Below are 25,154 nucleotides of genomic sequence, written 5' to 3' on the forward strand. Positions count from 1 at the left end.
TTCTTTCCTTGTGTTGCAGTGACAGAGCCATCAATAACCCTTAATTAATAAGGTTCATCGTCATTTTCACTTCGGAAAGAAACCAATTCTGGAGGGGGCTTTTTGTTTGTGACCTTGAGCAACCTCCTACCGCACTTCAGCTAAACGTTTTAAGCCCCGGCTGGGAACGAGAGACGGGAAGCTGTCCGAGGCCTACCTCCTCTTGCCCAGCCTCGTATGTATTAGATCCAGCACACAGTGAGTCAGCAATCCGAAACCACACCGGGCGCAGGAACCGGAGCGGGCGAGGCAGCAGGAGGAGGTTCCACGTCTCGCGTGTTTGTTTAGCTCGCCTTTGCCACCTCCCGCTCCAAAAAACAAGCTCGCCTTGTTGCCTGCTTTCCTCCGCCCACCTCTCTTTCTGTAGGCCGCGGAGCAAGAAAGTGCTGAGTAATGCTTACACGCGGGGTTTGCAAAGCGAACTAAACGGCGGTGGGGAGATCAAACCTCCTCCTCCAAACCGCTCACGAGGAGGCAAACGAGACGCCACCTCCAGGGGCACAAAGGATAATTGGCTTGCCTTCCCCCTCCCCGCTTTAAAAATCATACGACTGACAATGACACTTCCCCTGTCCTTGGCGTTCTCCTTCCTGAGCTGCAACCCCGCTCCCTTTTGCCCCCCCCCCGCCTCCTTTCATTCTAGAAGCAGCTTTTTAGCGCAAGGGTCGCGCACGCCCCCGCTATTGTTGTTGTTGTTGCCGCTCCTCCCCTGCTCGTCTCCCTGGGTGGGGACTTTCCCAGCTCAAGCCCGCCCTCTTTGCAAAAGCGCCTATAAGAAGCCCGGGGACGAGCGGCGAAGCAGCAGGCAAAGCAGGCTCGAGGACAGAGTTAACGGAGGCTGCCACGCGGAGCGGTGTCGTCGCGATCAGGTCCGACCTCCCTCCCGCCTTCCTGCGTGAACCAATTCTTGCTGCGCCACTAGATCCAGCTGCCGCCGCCGCCGCCATGGCTCCGATGACGGTGAAGGCCTACCTGCTGGGCAAAGAGGAGGTGACTCGCGAGATCCGCCGCTTCGCCCTCGACTCGCCTGCCCGCTACCTGCCGATACGGGACAAGATCGCCGATCTTTTCCAGGGGCTGCTTCGCAATTCCGCAGCCGCCACGGGCGCCTTTCAGATGTACTATAAGGGTGAGTGGGGGCGGGGGACCATTAGCAACAGGCCACCGTGGTGTTTTACTTCCAACTGCGGTTTTTTAATTTATTTGTGCGACAGGATCGCTGCAGTAGCCTTGCACGCAGAAAGGAGATTCCGACTAAGCGTCGGGAAGACAGTACGTCTTCAGACAGTTATGTCCGTTTCTGACAGAAAGCTGCTCGATCGCGGAACGGACTCCCAGGAGAGGTGGCGGAGCCTCCCTCAAGGGAGGTTTTTAAGCAGAGGTTGGATGGCCACCTGTCATGGATTTGAGAATCCTGCATCGCAGGGGTTGGGCTAGATGACCCAGCTTTATAATTCTCTTCCAATTCTATGATTCCATGAAATCCGGCCTGGGAAACTTTTTTCAGTCACTTGATCTCCGGGTCTGGTTCAAGGGTACCGCAACAAGGCAAGAAAAAAAGGTGTTTACCTTTAAAAGGCGCCTCTGCTTTAGTGAATTGATAGTCCTAAGGCTTTTCATGATAGATCTGGGAGGCAGGGCTCTGTGTAGCCGTTATTGCTGCCTGTCGGGCTGAAATCAACAGGTCAAGGTTTCCCAGACTCCGTTGTGCAATGGAAAAGCAGTTGGAGGTTTTGTCAAGTGCCTGTGTGCATAAAAGGCAAAGCTAACAATATATTCTTTGCTCATTAACCTATCATAGTTGTCACGCCCTTCTGCTATACTTGCTTAAACCAGCTCTTAATCTCTAAACGAAATAAGATTTGGAATTCAGGTCTGTTAGGAAGCAACACACCCTAGTCTAGAAGCCTTACTTGCTAATGAAAGCTTTCTCTGATAATGTTTAAGAAAAGGCACTCTGTGCTAGTTCAGAGGCAGTCTTTTCCACACAGTTTACTCCTCCAGTGTAGAGGCCTGAGCACTAAAACTGCTACTAGCTATGTCTCACTAAACCTCAGTGCAGGTAACAACCTCAATTCACCTGTTGAGGTTGGGTGGGGAGAGGGAAGACTCTGTAGTGTGTGGCTACTCTTTAAGTGCTCCAACTCTAAATCTGGTTTCAGTTGCTCAATTCTAGTCCCACCATGCAATTAACATAGTTCTTGTCGTCTCATACATACAAATAACCAAAAATGTGTGGGTGACCCAGTTCTTCCCAACTAATCAGTGCCTGGGAGGGTAGACACTAATCAAATAGGAAGGTTCCGTGTGGTTGTATTATTGATACTCATACACATAGTGCGGTGGTGTGGAATTTTGCTCTGATATGTATCAAGGGACCCATGGCGTGAAGCTAAGTTATCTTGAATATGCTCTTCAACAATCTGGGCAAAAAGTATGGCAGACAGAGGAGTGACATAAGCAGCAGAGTCTCCACTGTGAAAAGGGGACTGCCACTGCAGGTGTTAATATGGTACTAGCTACTGGTGTCCAAATTTCTGTTTGGGAATTGTCAATGTGTTTCCTGAGGGTGGTGGGATCCCCTTAGTAGTAAGATATGACACGATAGGCTATGGAGCTCGCTGATACTTCTCATAAATTCATTTAAAATAAGTGCCATTGCATAACACTGCACAGCTGTAAATATTTGTTTAAGCATGTTTGTACACTTGGGCAGTTACATCATACTGGGATATTCCTGTAGCAACCAGAATTTCTTCTAGGGAGCTCTGTCAGTCCTGCAAGTCTTGCACACTTTTCAAAAGAAGTGTTTTTTAAACCACCAATGACTATTGGTATATAAAAGTGTGAGAGAGAACTGCACTGTGTATTGTAGTTTTCAGAGGCTGATGTCTGAGTACACAAGAGTGCAGAAAATTATCAGACTGTTGGTCCATCTGGCTCAGTATTTCTTAAACTTACTGGCAGAGGCTCACCAGGATTTCGGACAGGTCTCCAAGCCTTTACAGCAGCAGATGCTCTGTCATTCCTTTAAGTATTACTTCCAGAAGGCAACCTGGTAATGCCTGGGCTTCCCAATTATGAGGAAAGGTAGCAAATGGCTTTTGTACCTGCATGCATGTTGTGCGCTGTTTTCAGTCCTGCCTGAAGGTCAGAACTGATTAGCAATGCCTTATTTTTTTGTACTACTGACAGTGCATGCTGCTTTTAAGGTTCTCTTGAAAGGAATGCCGATTCCCATTAAAGGAAACATAAATGAAGGATTTTCTCATCTCAAGAATCAGGTGCTAGGAGGTTATTGTCTGTTGTTGCTTTCATTAACAATAAAACCTCCAATAAAACCTGTCCTGATCTGGCATGATGGGAATTGTAGTCCAAAAACAGCTGGAGGCCACCAGGTCTGGGAAGGCTGCACTTTTTAATAGCTTTGTATAAATCACTGCCTAAAGCATCGGTGCATCTTTACTAGAGATCAGCTGCTGGAACAGTAATTCAGTTGGTAGCTGAGAACTGCATAGCTTTTTCAGTGGAAGGTTACATTTCTTTCATCAGAGCTAGCTTGCATTACATAGCCTGCAATCTGAAGCTTATTTGCCTTTAGATTTTAATTCAAGTAACTGAATAAAAGCTGTAAATCTGTCTTCTGAAAGCATTACTTTGCTATGTGAAATAAATGTGTGACCAAAGGATACTTCACCACCCATGCAGATGGCACTAGGCAACTTTCTTAACAACAGATTTGCATACAGCCCAACAAGAGGAAGGCAGAGTACATATTTAGTCCAACAGTGTTTTCTGCTGCCCTATTCAGAAATTTCAGGATAAGGCTGAGTATCTGCTGTCAAAGTGAGTTAACGGTTTTCTTATTTCAGATGAAGATGGAGATATGATTGCTTTTTCCAGTGATGAAGAACTGAAGCTGGCCCTGCCCTGTGTGAAAGATGGGATTTTTCGCATTTATGTTAAAGGTAATCTTAGCCAGTTTAGTATTCTCTCTTAACTGCTTTTGGCAGCTATCTTGTAATGTATTCTAGTAGTTATAATTCATTCAAGAGGTGAAAACATCTCTGCATTTCACAGCTTTTGCACTACACAACCTAAGACACAGCTTTTAACAAGCTAGTGTTTCATGAGAATGGCTGCTACAGGAAATATCACTTGAAAGTAAGGTGAGAATCTATGAACCCCAGTGACTTAATGGGAATTTAAACTGCATTGGCAAAACCAGTCTTGAAAACTAGAAATTCACCCAGAGCCAGTACTAGGGTGAGTTTGTTGGCTACTGCATTTAAATCCCTTGAAGTAGACTTCCCCCATTTCTCATTCTACCCTTATTCTTTCAATGACCGTTATTCCAAGCTATTTTTGACATGTGTAATTTTGTTTTTCAACTAATACCAATGTATAGTTGGAATGCAGCAGCAGTCTGAGGTGGTAGAGCCCATAAACTAGGCCAATGGGAGATTATGTTTTTCCCATAGAAACTCTAGTAAAGGAGATTTGCTGAAGAACTGTAACAAGAAGTGTATAGTTGAGCCAAAGTTAATATGACCAGGCTTCTTTGTTGTGCTCCAAGAGGCTTGAAATTCCTCCTAACAAAGCTGTTGCGTACCAATGGGGCACAAGCCACACACTAAAAGACAGCTCAGTTGGACAGAGGTTGGCAGTTTCATGCTAGATTTCTGCAAGAAATGAGGCATTGCCAGACACATGGGAAAGGGCGAGTATCCACCAGAACAGCATGCTGAGAGGAATGGTGATAGGCTAAGAGATCTAGAATTTGCCTTCTCTTAACTTTCCCCAATATTGGACTTGGTGGTTTTAAGGCCTGAAATAAGAATGAGCATTTATATTCATAACCTATGAGCACCCATATTTAGAACATTCTTAAATATACAGAATGGGTATATATTGTATAACCCTCTGCTTATAATTGTTCCCTGCCCATTCCTACCTGCAGAGCAGATGTTGAAACCCCAAAAATTGAGGTTAGAACAGGAAAAGTTATTGGTGGCCCTGATGGAAAAATGAGTCTGTTTTTTTAAAAAAGTCTTAGGATATAATAGAGAAGGCATTTTGCAGACTTGGATAGCAGAGACTGCTGGTGAGCAAAATATATCAATAACAATAATCTCAGGTTACAATAAGAGCCATGCTGAGAAAAAGACCCAGTGGCTACTCTCCTTTGGAAATAGAAAAAACCGTAAGTCATATGTATCTCTGGTAATTGGAACTCATGGATATCTTGTCTGCTGGTACAAACTGTGCCATGAATAACATATTTGAAGATTAAAAAAAATCAGAGTTGGCTACAGTACTCTGTGGTGCAACTTGATAGGAAAACAAAGTTACGATCACTCATAACAAACAAGTCCTCGATGAGCTGGGTTGTCAACATTTCTGAAAATGATGCTTCAGTCACTTTTTGCAGAATGTGACTTTTACATTTATTGTAATCCTCTGTATACAAATACTGATTTGACACTCTATGTTCATGGTTATCCACACCACAAACACACGGGAGAGAGGTAGTGGCAGACACTAAAGGCTTTTATGAGAAATTGTTTAGTTCACTTCTGGGCAAAACAAAGTTGGAGGTGCAGGGGTGAATAAAGTATGCACACTTCCTTTTACAACTGTCTAGTTCTGCAGCTCGATGGGTATTGGTTCATTTATCTTGGGCATATTTCAGCAACACCCTGTGTTTGTGTCCTTCAGAGAAAAAGGAGCTGAAGCGTGACCACCTGCACCGCCAATCCTGCAGCCAGGAGCGCCCACCGAACATGGTGCATCCCAACGTGATCTGTGATGGTTGTGATGGCCCAGTTGCGGGTGCAAGATTCAAATGCACTGTATGTCCTGACTATGACCTGTGCAGTACTTGTGAGGGAAAAGGTATCCATAAGGAACATAACATGATCATGTTTCAGAGTCCATTGCTCCATCCATTTGAGGTAAGTAACATGAGGAAAAAGCAGTTGCCCAGAGGGGGCTGTAAAGATCATCTTGCCTAAGATGAACTGCAACTATTTTCTAAAGTGACAGTTACCCCTAACAGCGTGTTCTTTTACCCTTTAGTGGCTTCCCAGAGGTCGCTGGCTTCGTAAGATGAAACATGGTGTTTCACCTTTTGCATGGATGCAAGGCTGTGGTCACCCTTGTCCTGCCCGCAAGTGTCAAAACCCTGGCCAGGCACAAGGTAGCACCACTTCTCAGACTGCTGCTCCTGAGCAAGGTATGCGTTTAGCTTTCTGATGACCATAATGGTGGTTGTAAATGCAAAATAAAAAGGCACACTCTGTCCCAAAGTCATTGCTTTCAGGAACTTACTTTTGAATAGATGTGTTCAAGATCTCCTTTAAGAATGTTACATTGAGTTATAAATCAAATCATAATTAGGAGCTAAAAGGAACTGAGTTTGTGAATCCTTCTAACTTTACTGATCAACTTTTCTCTTACAAGTTCTATTAGTAACTTTTTTCTCCTTATTAAAAACAGCTTCTAGCAGTCAATCTCAAGATCCCAATGTCACCTTTTTGAAGAATGTTGGAGAAAGTGTTGCTGCATTTCTGGGTCCGCTTGGTAAGCCGTTGCTTTCATCTGGCTATTATTGCCTGCTTTCATCTATGATTTGCCTTCATACTCTGCATGTGAGCTTTCAGAAATATCAAATGGTTTAAGTAGCCTTTTGTGGTTTGATCAGTTGGGTCTCTTACTAGCTGCTTTCTGTCACTATCAAAAGGATATGTGTTACAGTACTGTGCCATTATGATATCTGTCAGCTATACAGGACATGTGGGCCTTCTGTTTTGTTGGCTATTTTGCCTTATGCTTTCCTCCAAAATAGTTTTGTCAAAGTCTTCTAATACTATGGTTAAGCTTTTTTTGTGGGGGGGGAAGTGGTCCTAGCAATAGTGTTTCATTTGTGTTTGTCTTCTCAAATACTGATTGCCATTACATAGGAAAAACATAAAGGCAAAATTGGGCATTTCCTGGTCCTGTGCTCTGAGTTTTGAGTTTGTTGAAGTTGATTGTCCTTCAGATGTATGACTGCACTGTGCAAAGGTAGACTATAAATACTTTAAGCTGTTGTAGAGCAATGCAGTCCGAGGAGAAAGTTGGCACTGCAGGTCAGTCAGCAGTAGGTGAATGTTACAGAATAGCTGGCACATTGTCCATCTTCTCTCATATCAACCAGCTATCAGTCTTCACATTCTCCCCAGTGATTGCTCAGTGGGAACATGAAACTTCTGTCCACAATTCCTGGACAAGGTTATTGGAGAGCTACTTTTGTCTGACCTTCAGATGGCAAACCATTGCCATTCTAAGGGGGAGGGGGAATCCCTCCAAGAAGACTGTATTCAAATCCCTAGAGATGTAGATGTAGACAGAAATATAAAGTGATAGCAGATTACCACCAGCTTCCAACTTTTAAATTGTTTTTCTAGGTATTGATGTTGATATCGATGTGGAACATGAGGGACAGAGGAGCAAAGTGTCACCTAGTACAGAACCTAGTTCTGAGAAGAGAGGTTCCAGTGACCAGACCGGACCAGAAGCAAGTACCAACAGCAAACCAGCTGCAGATGCAGATACTCTTACAGACCAGCTGCAGGAAATGGCAGTACATTCTCCTGCTACACAGATGGAAGAGGAGAACCTCTTGTCAGAGGTAAGAGTATGAAGATTAAACTGTCACTTGCGAAATGTGCAGTCAGTAGGGTAAAGATGTACACACTGTTCACTGTATGCTTGTCACTAAGATCAGCACTGATGCTTTTTATATTAGGAACATAAATCAATCTTTCCTTTTCCTATGCAAGAGAGTACTAAATTTATTTAGAGATGGTCATGAGTAGTGGTAATCTTCTAGCCTCTGTACAATAACATACAACAGAAAAAATGTCTTATTTCCAAAGAAACTAAAGCTGCAATCCTAACCCTGCTTAGGTGGGAGTCAGCCCAACTGAATTGAGTATGCATGGTTACTTGGCAGGGCATTCTTTGTTCGGTTTTCCTGGTGGACATTAGGCTCTGAAAAGGCAACATATTGTATATTTCTAGCTTCAGGACTGGGGAAAAAAACCCATGCTAGATATCCTGAAAATAATCAAGAGTATATAATTGAGCAACAGATGTTTGGTAAGACAGGGTGAAATCCATTATCACATGTGGACTTCCACTTGCACAAGAGGACTTCCCACTGCAGCTCCTCACTTACACTTGTTCTGGAGGGTCTCCCAGTGTTGTAGAGTGTGGAGGTGCTGGAGAGGGAGGAGGAAGTACTATTGTACATGTGAAAATCCATTTTTCTGGTGTATGTTTAAAGCCACAGATTAGTAACATCAGCATGTATCGAAGGGGGTAGTATTAGATGTGAAGCTAGATCTGCAATACACACTGAAGTGGCTAAAATTTTCATGGAAGGTTGTGGTTAGCAATGTTGCATTTGATGTGTTTTCTTGGGCATCAAATGTCTGTTTAGCTGTCATGGAAAATCCTAGAGAAAGTATAATCTGCAATATTCCTTAAGGTGAGGGAGGCAAAGAACTTTAGTGTTGGGGAATTAAAAGTTAGTTATAGCCAGTGAGCAATATGTATGTGCTATTGGTAAGCAACTTCATTAGGTGCAGGCCTTTTAAGGAGTACTTTGTGTTATTCTAAAGCAGGCTCTCCACATTGTGTCTTTGTGCAATCCCAGGAACCAGCTGAATCCAGCAGCAGTTCAGGGGCAGATGAGGACTGGACCCATTTGTCTCCAAAAGAAGTAGACCCTTCAACTGGTGAACTGCAGTCCTTACAAATGCCAGAGAGTGACAACCCAAGCTCTCTGAATCCAGCTGAAGCTCCCACTAACACAGGACCAACAGGACTGCGAGAGGCCGCGCTCTATCCTCACCTTCCACCAGGTAAAAAAAGGAGATTGGAAGGGTATATACAGCTCTGGCATGTTAGGAAATCAAATCCTGTTTGCCTTGGGTACAGACTAATATTACATGTTACTTGCTGAAACCTGCATCCCCTTACTCAAGAGTAAGTGCCACTGAACTCAGTGAGCTTATGTCTGGAGTAGACATGCATAGGATTGTATTTGAGTCACATCTCTTCAGTACAAGACAAATTGGTCACTTAAACTCAAGTGTGCAGAAATTTCGTTAGCTGCATTTCGGTATAAGCTTCCATGACAACGTACAACTAAAATACAACAAAACAATAGCCCCAAAACTAGTTTATATGAGCTGCTTAAATTCCCAAGCAAATGTCTTTGCCTGATACCAGAAAGACAAGAACGCAGCCCTGTCTGCAGGTCTTGAGCTGTTCAGGGCTTTATAACCATCACTTGGGCTGCCAGGATAATTAGAAAGGTTGTTAACTAATCAAGGTCAGCCTCAGCTGGTCTTCCTATTGGTAACTTTTCTTGATAAAGCTTGTAAGGGTCCCGTTTTTAGAGAACACAACCTAGGCATAGCCCACGCCATCTTAAAACAGGCAGCTGTGGATTTGCAGATTGGGATGTAGGATAGCTGGGTCAACTAATCCTATTTCTACTTATTTACAGAAGCAGACCCCCGTCTCATTGAATCCTTGTCCCAGATGTTGTCTATGGGGTTTTCTGATGAAGGAGGCTGGCTCACTCACCTGCTGCATTCCAAGAACTACGACATTGGGGCAGCTCTGGATACCATCCAGTATGCCAAGCAAGCAAAAACTTCCAAATAGCACCTGTGTAACTCATAATTCTTAAAGCAAATTGTTAAGGCTGCTGCAACTGAGTAGCCTGCCTTTTTATATCTTTTGGCCCCTGCATTGGTCTGATTGTCTTTCCATATTCTAAGTTCATACTATCAATAAAGATTCACATTAACTTTCCCCACTTAATTCAGTAGTGTGTCTATAATTTGTGGTAATACTTCATATTGCAGAGGATACTTGGTAGGTGCCAGTACTCAAAACAATGGACGCTATCAGGCACAAGTTCTGATAGCTGGTCTGGTTTCTGGTTTTTTTCCCCTTAGGTGGTGAATCAGCTGCAAGCCTTGCTTTTACGGAAAGGAACGGTTTTGGAAACTTGGCTGAAAAGTGGTTTTGCATTTCACATTACATTGGTGGCACTTTCTGTAATTGGTTACTGCACTCAGGACCTTGTATTCCACAGCTGCACAAGCTAAGCAGCAGCTCTTATGTCTTTAAAGAGGAAGTTCTCCTAATCATGGTGAACATGTCATGGACAAATAGCAAAAATCTGCAAGTGGGATTGGTGAGGCCTTGCACTAACTGGCTGCAGCTTGTCTGCCTGGGTCATAAGAAATGAAGGCAGCTGACAAAAATGGGTACTAGGGTGTGATGAAGCAGAAAAAGAGTTTTAAATACATAGGCTTACCATTGTTGTGGTTTAGCCCATGACCTGAGTATTCTGTCACGTTCTATGAGACAAGATAATCAACAGTGACACTGATTTATTAACTACAGCAGGCATAGGCAAACTCCGGCCCTCCAGATGTTTGGGACTACAATTCCCATCATCCCTAGCTAACAGGACCAGTGGTCAGGGATGATGGGGATTGTAGTCCCAAACATCTGGAGGGCCAGAGTTTGCCTATGCCTGAACTACAGTGTACATACAAGTTTCAGCACCACCTGAGCCATGATTCCTCCTCCTACTCCCACTACAGAACCAGATACAAGAAAATTCCTTCCTTGTATGCAAGATAAAACAAAGCTAGCCCCAATTTGGTACTTGGATGCAGAAAAATGCCTTTTTAGAAATTTCTGCCTATACATAGTATACAATGAATACTGCTTTGCTGGTTTTAAAGTCTTGTCCCGACACCACAAATGACAAACAACATCATAGAAGCCCTACATGCCAAAGATATTGACAGTATTTGAGTACAATCTACTTTATTATACAACATAGCTTTGTGACTTAGGTCAGGCTACAGTTTATCCTTCTAAGTCATCTCACATAGACTAATAATGATAAAAAAGTGTTGAGAAGAAAAAGGCATTTAAATATCATCATCAAAGTCATCTCCTGTAGAAAAGAGGTTTCTATGCAGATTCTTTGAATTTGCGACACTAATAAGAGTATTTAAAAAAGGAGCAGATTGCTGTTCAGGCAGTCTATTAAGCAGTTTTTCTTGAAGATGAACATTAGTCAAAGGAGGAGAGTGTTTCCCTCTTCCCACAGGCATGTCAGCTATGGGAACATGTTCAGTGTTGGAGAACTTTTGCACTCCAGCTAGTGGAATGGATGCATGATGCCAATTACAGGGGCTGAAGGTTGCTGGCCTTTCAGCACTTGTCCCTGCAGCAGATGTTTGGACTAGCGTTCCCTGCCTCTCTTGCATCATGGCAGTTTCATTGCCACTATTACAACTCTTACCAGATAAAAGGAATTTCTCCCACTTTGAAAGTCCAGCAGCTCTTGACTCTGAATCTTTATTCTTCTGGCACACCAGATGCTCTTTGACAGCAGGAATCACATTTACAGATGTATCATCTCCACAGGTTTTTTTAGCTACTATGGCTGAATCTTTTCTGTTCTATAATAAAAAGCAGGAGACTGAAATAATCAGAAATGCCAGATTGCAAATAAGTAAAGTTACTCTTTATCTGATGCACGTGTAGCTCTTCTGCTCTGTTATACACTCGGCTAGACTACATGGGTTGGTCTGTTCTAAGGTGGGTAAGTAAGTGGTCAACCTATCTGCAGGGAAGTAACAGGCACCACAGGTGGTGGTTCTGTTATTAAGACAGAACATTCTCAAATTCAGAAAGCAACTGCACAGCTTGCTAAGAAGCCTTGCTGAAGCAGAACCAGCACTGGTTTCTGCAAGGGCAAGTCCAGTTTTACAAACCTATTAAGAGTTCTTTGAGAGTTTCACCAAGCATATAGAGGTGATCTGGTTGATATAACGTACTTGGGCTTTCAAAACACTTTTGACAAAGTACCTCACCAAAGACTCCTGAGTAAGCTTAATGGTAAAGCATTAAGAGAGGTTCTCTTGTGGATCAAAAATTGGCTGAGTAGCAGGAAATAGAGAATAGGAATCAACGGACAGTTCTCTGAATGGACAGATGCAGAAAGCAGAGTCCTTCAAGGATTGGTATTGAGACTGTGCTTTTTAACGGGTTCAGAAGGGATCTAGAGTTAGGAGTGAGCAATGAGGTGGCCAAGTTTGTTGATGATTAAATTGTGAGAACAGAATGCTGGACTTAGATAGGCCACTGGCTGATCCTGCAGGCATTTCATGCATTCTTTAAGTTGATACTCATTGACAATCCAGCTCTTTCATAGCAAGATTAACATTGCATCCTGTATAGATATACACTACTTACATGGTGGGGAAAAAATTAGAGTAGGGCCTCATATAATGGCTGTAATAACCTCTACAGGCCCACCGCATGATAAGTAAAAAGCCAATTCACTGGCAACAAATACTGTAAAGTTGATTTGTCAGGTAAAAGAGTTGGTTAGAATATGTACAAACACCACCTTGCACTTTCAATGAGGCTTTCATTATACTGAAAGTGCTCAGTAAGCTCTACTCATTTGGTAGGCTGCTTTGAGAAGAGCCATGGTAGTTAGGCAGATTTGAGTTCTACCCATTTAAGTAACAAGGCAGGGAATACAACTTGAGTGAAACTTTTATGACATTTAAAAGAGGGTCCTGTAATACTATAGAACATTAAGTATTTGCTATCTTGGAGAAAGAGCGATACCTCAAAATGTAGGACATCCTCTGCAAATCCAGAAGCTCTCCTTTTTCTAGACCCCTGGGAATTGTGTAAGCTGGTCTTCTGACACTTCCTAGCAGGTGCAACAAGATTAAAAGTGGTCCAATGAATTCACACAGCATCACGGAGAGAAAAAGCAAGTACCTCTTAGATGAGCCTTGTGATTCAGTTATAGTATTCTGGCATGTTCAAACAAGGCACCATTACTTACTATGCAAAAAATAAGAAACTACTACATATCCACCTTAGTGTGTTCTTGGAAGAGTAGCTCTGTTTTTCTGTATGCACCATTATCTCCTCCTCATCTTCCTTCCCTTGCTCTTCACACCTTCCATCGAGATATTTAGTCCAGCGGCTGACCAACTTTACCTTTTCCTCCTAGAAAAATTACAGAATCTCTTATCAAGAGTCCTAACTCACTATCCATCTCAGACTAAATGTTGCTTTAGTGATCTGTTTTAATCATAGCAAGAAACCTGATAATGATTATTTTTATTAATACCACTGCTACTACTACTGTCCAGCCATCTCAAGTACCAAGAAAAGCTGAATTTGGTGAATTATGCAAACTCAGATGCATTTATTCTGGTTTTGCTTGTCATGGGGAAGGACAAGAGCTATGCAGGGCATTGGATGGTTTCTAATTAGTACCCCAGGCTTCTAAGATTTCAATAGGATCTGCCTGTGTTTATTCAAGCCCATCCTCATAACTATTTAAAACTATTTAAATGAAAGTACGTATGCTCAGAGAGCTTAATTCTGTGCCCAATCCAGAAGAACTGTGTTCTGGTGAACCATGACCTTTACACAATCCTGCTAATATTCAATTTGCTTCAGTAAAAACAAAGGTTGCCCAATGTCACATGGAGAAATGGGTCCTTACTTAATTAAACAAATGGATAAATTACTGTTATAAACATTTACACGAAAATAAATCCTGAGAGTATGGGGGGTTAGCTAAACTGTCATCTCCTTTCCTTGATTTGTATTTTAAGGGCTTGTGACTGGCTGTCCTTCAATTTTGACTTTGAAGATACACTTTATTTAATCCAAAGGGGTTTACCTGCCTGCCCGAATTCTCTTCCAGTTTAACTATTGTGTTCTCACCATCTCTCTTTATTGGTTCTTCTATGGACCTGAAAATAATCAATGCACTTAATGTTATATCACTATATTAATGTATGTGTTTTAGAGTTCATATGTACGGAAATGTGAGCACAAACTGCAAAGCATCAGGTCTCTCTCTCTCACCCACATGATCAAGGTGTCTCCCCTGCCAGGTAAGTATAATAATAATAATAATTTTTATTTATACCCCGCCCTCCCCAGCCAAGGCCGGGCTCAGAGCGGCTTACAAGCAATAATAAAAACAAGTTAAATGATTACAACTTAAAAACAAAATTAAAAAATACAACATTAAAATATTGAAACATTAAAATATTAAAATGTAGTCTCATCGCAGAAGGAGAAGGAGAAGAAAAAAGAGGTAGAAGACATCACACACTATCTGCTGATTTGCCCCTTGTATACAATACCCAGAGGAAAATTTATATCTCCAATTCTTAATTGGCTTCCTGGTCGATCTGCACAGAAAGTGACAGTTGAACTCCTAGTGGATAAACATCTATATATTACACAAGCGGTAACCAAATTTGTGCAGTTCCAGCTATGTGAATGCACTCCAATTTTAAAATTTAATGTTGTAAATTTATTTTTATGTTGTAAACTGTTACAGGCTACGTTTACGATAGTAGAGGAAAGTTTTCCTTTTATTTTCTGTCATTCATTGTAAAGACCTTTGGCTATATACAATAAAAATTAACTTGACTCTCACCCACATCCACACCTTTAGAAAATGCAACTGTGGTAATTAATAATTGTTAATAATGGAACAAAGGAAATATGATACAACATGCAATGAAAAATGTTAAGATGGTGTGCATAAATCCCGCTAGCCAAATCAGTACCTATGGTCTTAACAAAACCTTAATTACTGCAACAAATAAGTTTAGGCAGCTCAGCTGGTCTAAAGGATTGTTTCAGATTTAAATTGAAGTGTTGTCAACAGTTCTACTCCTTGATCATAGTAATCATAACATTTTAAGCAGTTATTGAACCTATTTCCACAGAAGCCAAGTTTAATGGACATCGCGTCACCTTTCTGAATTTGCTAGTCCAGATTGGAATAAACTAAGTGGGAGCAGAAGCATTATTTTAATCACATTAAATCTTTGCACTGCAGTTGACTATTGTAGAATTGCTGAACATTTCTAATTAAAATCCATTGGGTGATAGATGTACTCAGAAGACACCCACTGAAATCAATGGACTTAAGTAACCTTAAGTCGACTAATTCCAATGGGTCTACTCCGAGTATGACTTTGCTCGATACCACCCATTATATGCAATTTAGAATGTAAGTTATATTGCAAATGTATACAAACACAAAACAGCAAATAATCAGTTAATACCATACCTAAGCATTTCCGTAGGTCCCTGCTCTACCTGTCCTTGTAGCAAATTGAGTTTTTGTACATGGCGCCTGCAATCAGATCCAGAACCCTGACCAAAAATCTAAAGTAACAAAAGTTTTGTTAACACTTATTTTCACAGTTCTTTAATGTTATAAAGGCAAGGAAATAGCATCATAGCTATATCTGAGAGGCCCTAGTTCCAGGGACATTACTTAATAATGGGCACTTCCTGCTTGTAAATCTGACATATATACAACCTTTTGCTTTAACAGACTTGCACTGTACATCTTATCACTCCACACTTTAGCAAAGAATGCAGGATACTCTTCTTTGTGTACTTTAACCTCCACATAGTTTATATAATCAGAATAATTACTACGACTCCCTTCTTCCAATACATGTTTTATAGTAGTTCTCCTATAGTACTATATTTGAATCACATTTTTTATCATCAACATGATAACGTATTAAAATCTCTTCTAGTTGAGGAGGTACCAGAAAAAATAGAAACATTCCACTGCTTAACCTATTTTTAACACCAGATTATGTGAACAGATTCCTATTGCAAGATAAGGAGATTTTTTTAAAAAAGAGATTAATGTGGGTAACATAGATTTCTAATACTAATACAACAAAATCCTATTCATGTCCACGCAGCAGTAAGCCCCACTGAATCGAATGAGATTTGTTCCTAGTTAAGTATGTGTAGGATTGCAGTTTGAGAATCTGAGGAAAAAGAATCCACCTACTAAAAAGCCAGTTCACTGATAAAAGGTAAAGGTACCCCTGCCCGTACGGGCCAGTCTTGACAGACTCTGGGGTTGTGCGCCCATCTCACTTAAGAGGCCAGGGGCCAGCGCTGTCCGAAGACACTTCCGGGTCACGTGGCCAGCGTGACATCGCTGCTCTGGCGAGCCAGAGCCGCACACGGAAACGCCGTTTACCTTCCCGCTGGTAAGCGGTCCCTATTTATCTACTTGTACCCGGAGGTGCTTTCGAACTGCTAGGTTGGCAGGCGCTGGGACCGAGCAGCGGGAGCGCACCCCGCCGCAGGGATTCGAACCGCCAACCATTCGATCGGCAAGTCCTAGGCGCTGAGGCTTTAACCCACAGCGCCACCTGCGTCCCCAGTTCACTGATAGCAGGACTTAAATAAAGGAACTGTGGGTACTCACCTTTAGAACTGACTGCTTTTCATCACATACTTTGCAATTCCATTTTTGGCTCTTTTTGATCTAAGACAGAATTGCAGATATAATTCTTTAATAACCCACACAATTCATATTATTGTGGGTGAAACATTCACCACTATGCATGTTTCTGTAACTATTCATCAATTTTCAATAAAAGCCAAGTGTGTATTTTAAGGGGCTCAAGAACAGGTCTATGGTCAGAGTGTTGTGTATACTGTGCACTTATACGTATATCAGAGTTGTTTATTGTAGGTTTTCTGTTCCTTTTTTCCCTTAGTATTCTTTTGTATTACCTAATATAAAAAAAGTATATCAGAATTGTGCACCATCATTTGAACTCTTCACCCTGGCCATAATTCAATCATAATCCATAGATTTAATGGCCAAAGGAATCACAACTCTTTAAAGACGAAGTGCAACAGTGACCATTCTACAGATTGGGGCATGTGCAATGCAGGCTACAGTCTGCTACAAGCCACATCTGACTGCCTTGCACGCATTACATTTTATGCAGCCCCAAGTCCCTCCCAAAGCTGCTCCATTCTTCCATCCAATCAACATTTGTTCCTTCCTGTTTGTTTCCTCCTTAATTTTGGCCACAGTTAAAACTGAAGCAAGACTATCTTTATTCTGGAAAACACATCCAGAATAATACTGTCTCTTTTTGCCCAACCCACTGCTAACATGTGGCCCCTGGCAGATTCCGTCCAAGGTAATGTGGCCTTTGACAGAAGAAAAGTTGCTCCACTCATGCTTTGACCAGGGAGCAGGAGCACTGCAGAATGGCACAGTGGCAGAATAAATAGCTGCAGCTGGTTCAAGTCAAAGTACATGGAATGGCAAATAATAAAAAAGGAGTTTCAAGCCCAGTGGTTGCCAAGCTTTCTTCCACGTGGACCAACTGAAAATTGTAGAAAATTGGCAGGCCAATTAATGTTTCTGCCTGTTGCAGCAATTGGTAATGTGCTGTGCTAAATGCTGTATGATTTTAATTGTATTTTTATTGCTTCTTTTATTTCCTATTTCATGTGTTACTGTATCACCATAGAATTCAAATTATAATACAATAACATACAATATACAGAAGCAAAATAAATACAATTAAAAAACAATGCGAGTATATAAAATGGATGTGCCATTTCTCATCTTCAAACACAAATCCAGAGACACCACAGACCACCTAAATGAAGCTCATGGACCACAGGTGGCCTGTTGACCAGTTTGGGAACACTTGTTGCAGCCAGTGAGTGATGCACAATGATTTGATAGTACCCCAATAGATGCTGGTTTTTAGTACTATATTTACTTAATTCATCAATAAAGACCACTGGTCTCTAAGAAAGGGTAACACCTCCCCTCCCCCTTGGTATACATTTTGGTCCATTTCAGATTTTCAGACCTGTAGCAACCTTTGTGTAACTGTAGTCAGTGCTTTTGTGGGGGGATGCAGGGATATGCATACCCCTAAACATATTCTGAATCTTTGTACTTTTGTCCATTTACTGTATTTATTTTCCCCGATTTGAACTATAAAATGGTGATTTTCTTGAGTCAAAGTGAGAGTACCCCTAAACGTGTTTGGGTTTTTTAAGGGGGGGGGGAAGCACTGACTGCAGTGATGGAAATGCCCAAGTTTGCTCTGAAGGCAAAGCCAGCTTGCAAGACCTCAACTTATGTCTGTTGCGTCTTGTATGGGACTAGATGACTCTTGGGGGTCCCTTCCAATTCTACAACTCATCTGTTCTGTGAGCCCGAGGAGGACAGAGCTCGGGTTCAATCAAGTAGCCCGCGCGCTCCAGCCGGCAGGTCCCGCTCCCCCGCGGCCTCACCTGCTGGACTTGGAAGACGTTGCAGAAGCAGCACCTCAGCACCTGAAACTGCTGAGCCATCAGGGACACTGCTCTCAGTCAGCGCAGCTTCTTCACTCGCATGGGAGAGAAAAACACACGCCTTCCATCTCTCCCAGGGGGCGAGAGGGACTGGCAAGCGCCGCCTCAGCAGCCCACTTCCCGCTTAGGCTCCCCTTAAGCCCAAACATTTGGCGGGAAATGGCGCGCGATGCGCAGATAGGTTCCTCCTCCCCCCATTTCCTACGGCTTTTCATTGGCCTCGTGCATGATCTAATTGGGATGGGCGGGGACGCGGTTCCTCCATTAACTAAGGGCTCCCCTCGAGAGGCAGAGTTGTTTTGGCCGCCGAGTGATTTCCTGGTTACCTTTGAACCCTCCGACGGCGTTTGGGGGGGGGTGATAAAAAGCAAAACAGCTGTATGCAGGAGGTAGCGAGAAATCCAGGATTAATTAAGTAGTAATGACGAGTCAGACAGGACTAATCGACCGAACAAAAATGAGTATTATTATCCCCATTTTACGGGTGGAAGGGACGAGGCTGAGAGATGGGGTGGGTCAGGAGGCTAAGAGTGGCTTATGGCAATTATCCTTCCTGTAGAGTTTATACCCAGGTAGCCTGGTTCCACGTTTTCCCCATTCCCCTCCAGTTTATCAGAGCAACTGACTTCATGCATCCTTTTTACTTTGTTTATATGCCATCTAGTGGGCAGAGTGAAGATTTGACATTTCCTTACATCCCAGTTTGTGAGGCTGGCACTATTTCTGTAAGTTCTCTGCTTTATAGGCTTACATACATATGTTCTTTACTGTACATTTGATGAATGGTAGCTGCATGTATCAGCTGGTTCTGCTGAAACTTTTTGCATTTGAGACAGTATCAAAATGTTATGTCTAGTGGCCCATTTCTGCAGTAAACTCATCACTTGATGCTGCAGTCATCAAGTGAAAGGATGCATGTAGTAGCCAGTTACAAGCAATTCCTAGAGTCAAGATGATTCAATGCCATTAAACATACCCAAGGTCTTCATTACAGTGCTATTTTTCTAGAAAAAGAGGTTCCAAAACTCAACATGAAAACCTCCCTCATTCTCTTATAATGGCAATGGCACCCAATTGAGAGGAGCCGGAACTGAGTTCCAGTTGAAAAAAAGCCCTGCTTCAATAGCTTGCAAGTTTTATTTCTACGCACACAAGAAAACTTCAAAATTGCTTGTGTCCCCTGATCCCATGGCTATTCATTTCATGTATTCTTCCCAAAGGCCATTGTTATGCATATGAAAAAATGAGGAACTGTGGAAGAGAACAGGCATGGTCCTGAAGGTGAAATAAAAGAAAAAGAAGTCTTATGTGTGATTCTGTTCATTTATTGAATACATGATTGATCAGACAAAAACCAATGTAAAATCACATGTATTTGTTTTTTTAAAAAAATTACAATAAATTACTGAATTAGTAAAAGCTCTCCAGGTGCATCGCTAAGAAGACAGTCTTAAAACAAATACTGGTTGTGAATACATACAGAGTACGCCACAAAATTGTAGTAACACTGGGTATTGCACCATGTGGTGTGTTCCTTGTATATTCCAAGGTCACTCTTGCTCTTTCTGAACTGCCAGTATGTTCCATATTCATCACTGGTCCAACAACAGCCACACACTAGCATTCACACTGTTTCAATGGTGCTCATATGACTGAGTAAAATAATTATGCAATAAGATGAGCAGGTATACAAATATAAACAAATATAATAGTGCTTCTTTAGAGTGAATGCCTTCCCATAGGGAAGTTATCAATCCCAAAATGGAGCTCCAGTTTTCCTCAGGCCTACAACTGATTCTCAGAGCACAGATCTCATAACCACACTCTATGCCGCCGGAAAAGAAGGTTGCCTAAACACCACACAACATTATAAAGTAGGTAACAGACACTGTTTGGAGGGTACAACCAGCAAGATTCCTATGGTGTGGAACTTCTGGACCAGCATGTAGCCAGTAGGTTACTTGGTTCAGATAAACTGGACTAATCTCTGCTTTCTGCTTAGTCCTAAATTGTGTACACACTTGCATTACTTGAGCCCAGCACACACACCAAAGCAATAGATCCACTTTCACCATGGTGAGAAACAGATCAGATAAGCAGCCTGTACAGTGATGCAAGTCTTTTATGATAACTAGCTTACTGGTGATGGGGCTTAGATCTTCCATGTTATTATTAACTTCTTTAAACCCCACATTTCTGAGCCCTTGTACGTACCATCAAAAATTATGAAGTAAACACTCTAATGCCCCAAAGCACCGAGAATTCTGTTCTTATCAGTGTCTTGCAATTCTCAGGATTGTTGCATTCACTTCACCCTCTCCAGTCTCCATAGCTTTAGCAATTCTCAGTGCTGCCTCCCCCCCCCCCCCGGGATATTAAAACAACAAAAACCAAAAAAATTACATGGCACTGAAGAGTTAAAACTGGGCTAAAACATATTAGTATGCATCTTTCTTGGGCAGTGTTGACCACATGCTACTGTGATGGTATGTCATCTGGGATAGAAACCAGCTGTCCCAAGACCCTGGTACATTCTAGCGGCAGGATGCCAGGCGTAACAGAGCATAACATCCTTTACCTCTGACTAGTTACTGCGTAGCATCTAGGTTCCTAACAAAGCTCTCTCAGGCAGGCTGGGGATCTCTACAGCATTTTTATACATGGCGTTAAGGTCACAGGGAGGCAGCCAAAGGTATAGAGGAAGCAATTCAAGCTAGGCTGCATTTCTTGTGAGCAACTACCAAGGAACCTAAAGCAATAGTGTGACTGAAATCAAGCTTCATTAAAGAAAGATAGGCAGAGGCACACATGCATAATTTACCATAGTAATTCTAGGCCACAGAGGCTATTAGGTTCTAATGGCTTTCATGCTTTTGAGAATGTAATGTAAGCACAGCAAGCAAGGTGTCCTCCAGGGAGGTATCTATACCAAAGAGTCATTGTGATAAGTCCCTTACTCAGCTGAAGTGACTTTAATTGTTGGGTAGTTGTAGGTGTTGGTAAAAAACAAAAAACAAGTGTCCAGCTATCTGCCAGGTTTCTAGTTCTCCTGCCTCTATTATTTACATCTATCTCTTGAGTTCAGCCTGATACTGAGGTAAGTTCATAATCACTGGATGCACTGAACTGCCTCTCCACTTTCTTTTGTTCCTTGATCTTCTGTGCAACGTCAACTTTCTTCTCAAAGTAGTTTACCAGTACTGTCTCTGTAAGCATGGAGGCCAAGATCTGTTCAAAGGAAATGGACCAGTCTGTGTCAATGGTACTGCCATATCGCGCAGCTGAACTGCCAGCCTCACAACCGACCAGCACTGTGTCGTCTGCAATATCTTCGCACTGCAGAGAGCCTGTGCTGACCATGGAGTATGAAGACATGGACATATCGTCTTTAGTTTCATCATCTGAAAACAGCTGTATTGGAGATCCTGGACCCTCACCACCTCCATCTACCAAAATCTGGTTTTCCTGTTGCTGTTTCTCAACCTGAATGTCTCCAGAAGCTTTTTCTTCTGCAGTAGCTTGCGAATACTGCTCCACAGTTGAATTCTGACTCTGGTCAGATGTTGGAGACTCTTCTTCACTTACTGGGTCCTGAACGCTGTTTGCTTTTAAGTCATCAGCTTTCTTAGCAGGCTGGTGGGAGAACTTTTTGCCTACCTCCCCAATGCGCAGGAGAAGGCTGGCAACAGTGGCAATAGCATGGTACAGCTCTTGCTCCACAGGGTCTTCACTGAACATATTGTAAAGGGTCTTGCAGAGCTCTATAAATTGCTCCTTGAAAAGAGACAGATGCACATTATAACAACTGCTTAGAGTTTAGGTGCAAAATATTCAAACTGACAATGCTGCAAAACAACAAGCTTACCAGTCACAAATTCAAATAAACATTATTTTATTATCTCAAGCTAGCAATCATGCTGACAACACAGAAAATGTTGCAAAATGTAATGCATTTCCACTTGAGATGTGCACTAATGTTTCATATATGAAAACTGAATGCAAAGAACCAAAATTAGCTGTCTTTTAAATGTTACCAAGTTAACTTGGCTAAACTCCACATTTCTAAGGGTTGGGAAAATCCCATTTCCACCCGTCTGCTCATGAAGAAGTGTAATGACAGTAGCAGACAATTCCTCCTTGGGTGGTGCTGAGGAAGGCAGAAAATGAAATGCAGGCCCCCAGCCACCCCACCCTCTTTCTTTCCCTAGAATGTCCCTGAGCTGCACCACCCAGAGACATTTCTCTCAGCAAAAGGGAATGGTGATACCAAGAGCTCCCTGTCTTGGCCAAAGCAGACATGGTCTTCTTCTCTGCTTCTTTGCATTTTATCCTCCTCCAGCAATCAGCCACATATCCCTGGCTTGGCTAAATCAGAGAACACAACCCTTCATGAGGATGTGACCCATGCCAGTCTTAGAACAGCTCTCCTTTATTGCCTGGTAAAATATGGTACAATGATAAAACCACCAACCCTTCTGGCTCATTCAGTATCTTAAATCTAGGCAAATACTATTTCAAAAATTCATCTTAAAAAGCATAACAGATCTTAAAATAAATTCCTACCTGACTCATTTTAGGAAGATCTTTGATAGTTTCTTTTTTGGAATCTTTTTCCTTGGCCCAAATTCGCAGGTGATATCTGTAATCTTGGGGACTGGTGCCCTTTTCCTCTGAAAGGAAAACCAAATCAGCATAACCAACGCAAAACTGTATGATGATGCATTTTATTGACTTCGGTGACCTTGACATACATTTTGAGATTTATTTTATTTATTTTTAAACTTTCTGCCATAATATGCTGCTTCAAACTGGCAGCAATAAGTAAAAGTTCTGCTGAGGCCTGGAACACACACCAAACATAACAAAACTGTTGAAAGGACTATTAAGACGTTGGTTTAATCAAGGCATTTTATTCTATGTTAAAGGGAAATGTTAAAACCAGGAAACGAACTAGGTTGAGGTTCTGGGGAGAGATAATTTATGAGTCACAGTAAGGAAATGTTGGGATACGTCAGCCATTACAAATAATAATTAATTACCTTGGTCTTTGGGGTTCCCATCTCTTGGTGCTTTCTCTTCCTGCATGGCTGCTTCTAATAAAACAGACAATAAAGCAGCAACTACTTTAAGAGAAGTACATGAAACAAAAGATAGCAAAATCATAGAACTGTAGAGTTGGAAGGGACCACAAAGGTGATCTAGTGCAACCCCTGCAGGAATCTTTGGCCCAACATGGGGCTCGAACCCACAACCTTGAGATTAAGAGTCTCATGCACTACTGACTAAGCTATCCCAGCAGGATACCAAACACACTGAATGATATATAACAAAGCTAAGGGTGCATCCATAATTTGAGCAATGGCTCTGTTGTGTGTAGACATTGGACACTCATTGTGTTTTATATAGATGCACAGCCTTTTCTTATAGATCAACCTCAGAAGAAACCACCAGCACATTTATTACAGAACCAAGATGCACAAAGTGCTGATCGGCCAGAAATTTGTGAAGTCATTTATTTTCCTTAGCCCTCAAAGCAATTTTTCAAGTTTAAAAACCAATCCTACTTTAAAAACAACAACGAAAAAAACAAAATAAAAAGGGGAGATGAACATACATTAAATTGAATAAATGTCAAACTAGTGTTTTAAAAATAAAATTTTAAATAAGGTAAACAGCATGACTGAGGCATTTGAATAAGCTTTCAAATTATTGACCAATATGTCTGCCAGCTGGGGAAAACCTCCCAATGAATTCTAATTTACATGTACACACCCAAACACCTTTGATCCTGTACTGCTGGTGGTGGGGGGGGGGGGAGGAAGCAACTGATGGTAAAAACATATGCTCAAACAAACAAACAAAATATTTTATTTTATTTTAAAATATTTCAGTTTAACTCATCTGCAATGGTAGAAATCTGACACAAAATGTCATAAGAATATATCAGTTATTTGGAGCTAGCAGCAACATGGTTTTTTAATTTAGAAAAAAATGACTACAGCGAGACACAACAGACTATTGGATTGTAAAGTTATAAAATATGTGGAGTGAGTGTGAATTAAGAGAAATTTGTTTTTCTGTTCCTCAAACTACTGGAACTAAAGGTTAAATGAAATTGGTTGATAACTTGCTAAGGGCAAATAAAGTTAATATTTCTGCACATAAAACACAATAACATGAGATTCATGGCCATAAGACGATACTCACTGCTTAAAGTGTTATAAAAAACAGGAAAAAGATAACCAGTGCTATAGATAAACAACTTCATTTGTGGAATGAATCTTAATTATCAGACATTGTGCCTTTTCTAGGTCAAAAGTCTGTGAAGTGAATGTGGTATATATGGAGTTAGAGGAACTGATGATAGATTAAGAAAATAAAGTACGCTTGTTATGGTGACAGCTAGGTCGCTTAATCTATGATATCTATCTATCTATCTATCATCTATCTATCTATCTATCATTTGAAATTATAAACTATTAATCAAAAAATCCTTAAGCAGTATACATAACACAATCATCAATATACAAATAAAAGGAGCAAAATTTAAAAACAAGTATGCATAACTAAATCATATGTCTGGATAGGCTTCCTAAACTATTTTTTAAGGCATCTGAAACAATATGTGTGTGCCTGTCTAACGTTAACACGGGGTGAATTCTATAGCACAGACCACAGCCAAGTGGTCAAACATGTAAGGAAAGGACAAGGAGATCTCCAAATAAAGGGCTGCCAAAGCTCTTAAGGCCTTTGTATGCCAATAAAATTAAGACCTTGATTTTGGTCTGGTAGCAAATTGACGACCAGTGCTGATCTTT

General features: G+C 41.6%; 3 protein-coding genes across 7 annotated transcripts in view; 1 reads left to right on the plus strand and 2 right to left on the minus strand.

Annotated features, from left to right (window-relative positions):
- Positions 1-822: 822 nt before the first annotated feature.
- SQSTM1 (sequestosome 1) lies at positions 823-9,918 on the plus strand. The gene is made up of 8 exons (XM_081899439.1): positions 823-1,168; positions 3,912-4,007; positions 5,758-5,993; positions 6,118-6,274; positions 6,538-6,621; positions 7,488-7,711; positions 8,741-8,948; positions 9,599-9,918. The coding sequence occupies exons 1-8, from the start codon at positions 985-987 to the stop codon at positions 9,757-9,759; spliced, it is 1,350 nt and encodes a 449-aa protein (XP_081755565.1). The 5' UTR covers positions 823-984; the 3' UTR covers positions 9,760-9,918.
- On the minus strand, positions 1,175-18,671 carry MRNIP (MRN complex interacting protein). 3 transcript variants are annotated; one of them, XM_081899438.1, is made up of 8 exons: positions 18,277-18,666; positions 16,430-16,489; positions 15,257-15,354; positions 13,844-13,916; positions 13,025-13,158; positions 12,766-12,853; positions 11,426-11,585; positions 1,175-1,783 (listed from the first exon to the last, which is right to left on the minus strand). In XM_081899438.1, the coding sequence occupies exons 1-8, from the start codon at positions 18,334-18,336 to the stop codon at positions 1,776-1,778; spliced, it is 681 nt and encodes a 226-aa protein (XP_081755564.1). In that variant the 5' UTR covers positions 18,337-18,666; the 3' UTR covers positions 1,175-1,775. The 3 variants fall into 3 exon arrangements, with proteins under 3 accessions (XP_081755564.1, XP_081755563.1, XP_081755562.1); XM_081899437.1 differs by lacking the exon at positions 1,175-1,783 and adding an exon at positions 9,772-10,463 and having other exon boundaries at positions 18,277-18,668; XM_081899436.1 differs by lacking the exon at positions 1,175-1,783 and having other exon boundaries at positions 10,925-11,585; positions 18,277-18,671.
- Positions 18,672-19,640: 969 nt separating this feature from the next.
- Positions 19,641-25,154, minus strand: part of TBC1D9B (TBC1 domain family member 9B) — a 32,756-nt gene continuing 27,242 nt past the window's right edge. For all 3 annotated transcript variants that reach the window (XM_081899432.1, XM_081899431.1, XM_081899433.1), the window contains 3 exons: positions 23,376-23,429; positions 22,900-23,006; positions 19,641-22,110 (listed from right to left, as the gene is read on the minus strand). In XM_081899432.1, the coding sequence (XP_081755558.1) occupies positions 21,418-22,110; positions 22,900-23,006; positions 23,376-23,429 (854 nt within the window). In that variant the 3' untranslated portion in view covers positions 19,641-21,417. The remainder of the gene's footprint in view (positions 22,111-22,899; positions 23,007-23,375; positions 23,430-25,154) is intronic.

The sequence above is a fragment of the Podarcis melisellensis genome (genome assembly GCF_964234715.1).
Source record: "Podarcis melisellensis genome assembly, chromosome: 2".
NCBI lineage: Eukaryota > Metazoa > Chordata > Lepidosauria > Squamata > Lacertidae > Podarcis > Podarcis melisellensis.

Bases quoted from the DNA above. Each gene is read 5' to 3' on its own strand.
- SQSTM1 (XM_081899439.1), top strand. From the start codon at position 985: ATGGCTCCGATGACGGTGAAGGCCTACCTGCTGGGCAAAGAGGAGGTG. The intron at 1,169-3,911 runs GTGAGTGGGGGC...TTCTTATTTCAG, and splicing joins CTTTCAGATGTACTATAAGG to ATGAAGATGGAGATATGATT. The intron at 7,712-8,740 runs GTAAGAGTATGA...GTGCAATCCCAG, and splicing joins AGGAGAACCTCTTGTCAGAG to GAACCAGCTGAATCCAGCAG.
- MRNIP (XM_081899436.1), bottom strand. From the start codon at position 18,336: ATGGCTCAGCAGTTTCAGGTGCTGAGGTGCTGCTTCTGCAACGTCTTC. The intron at 16,490-18,276 runs GTGAGGCCGCGG...ATTCTGTCTTAG, and splicing joins ACGTCTTCCAAGTCCAGCAG to ATCAAAAAGAGCCAAAAATG. The intron at 13,159-13,843 runs GTAAACCCCTTT...TAATTTTTCTAG, and splicing joins AAGAGAATTCGGGCAGGCAG to GAGGAAAAGGTAAAGTTGGT.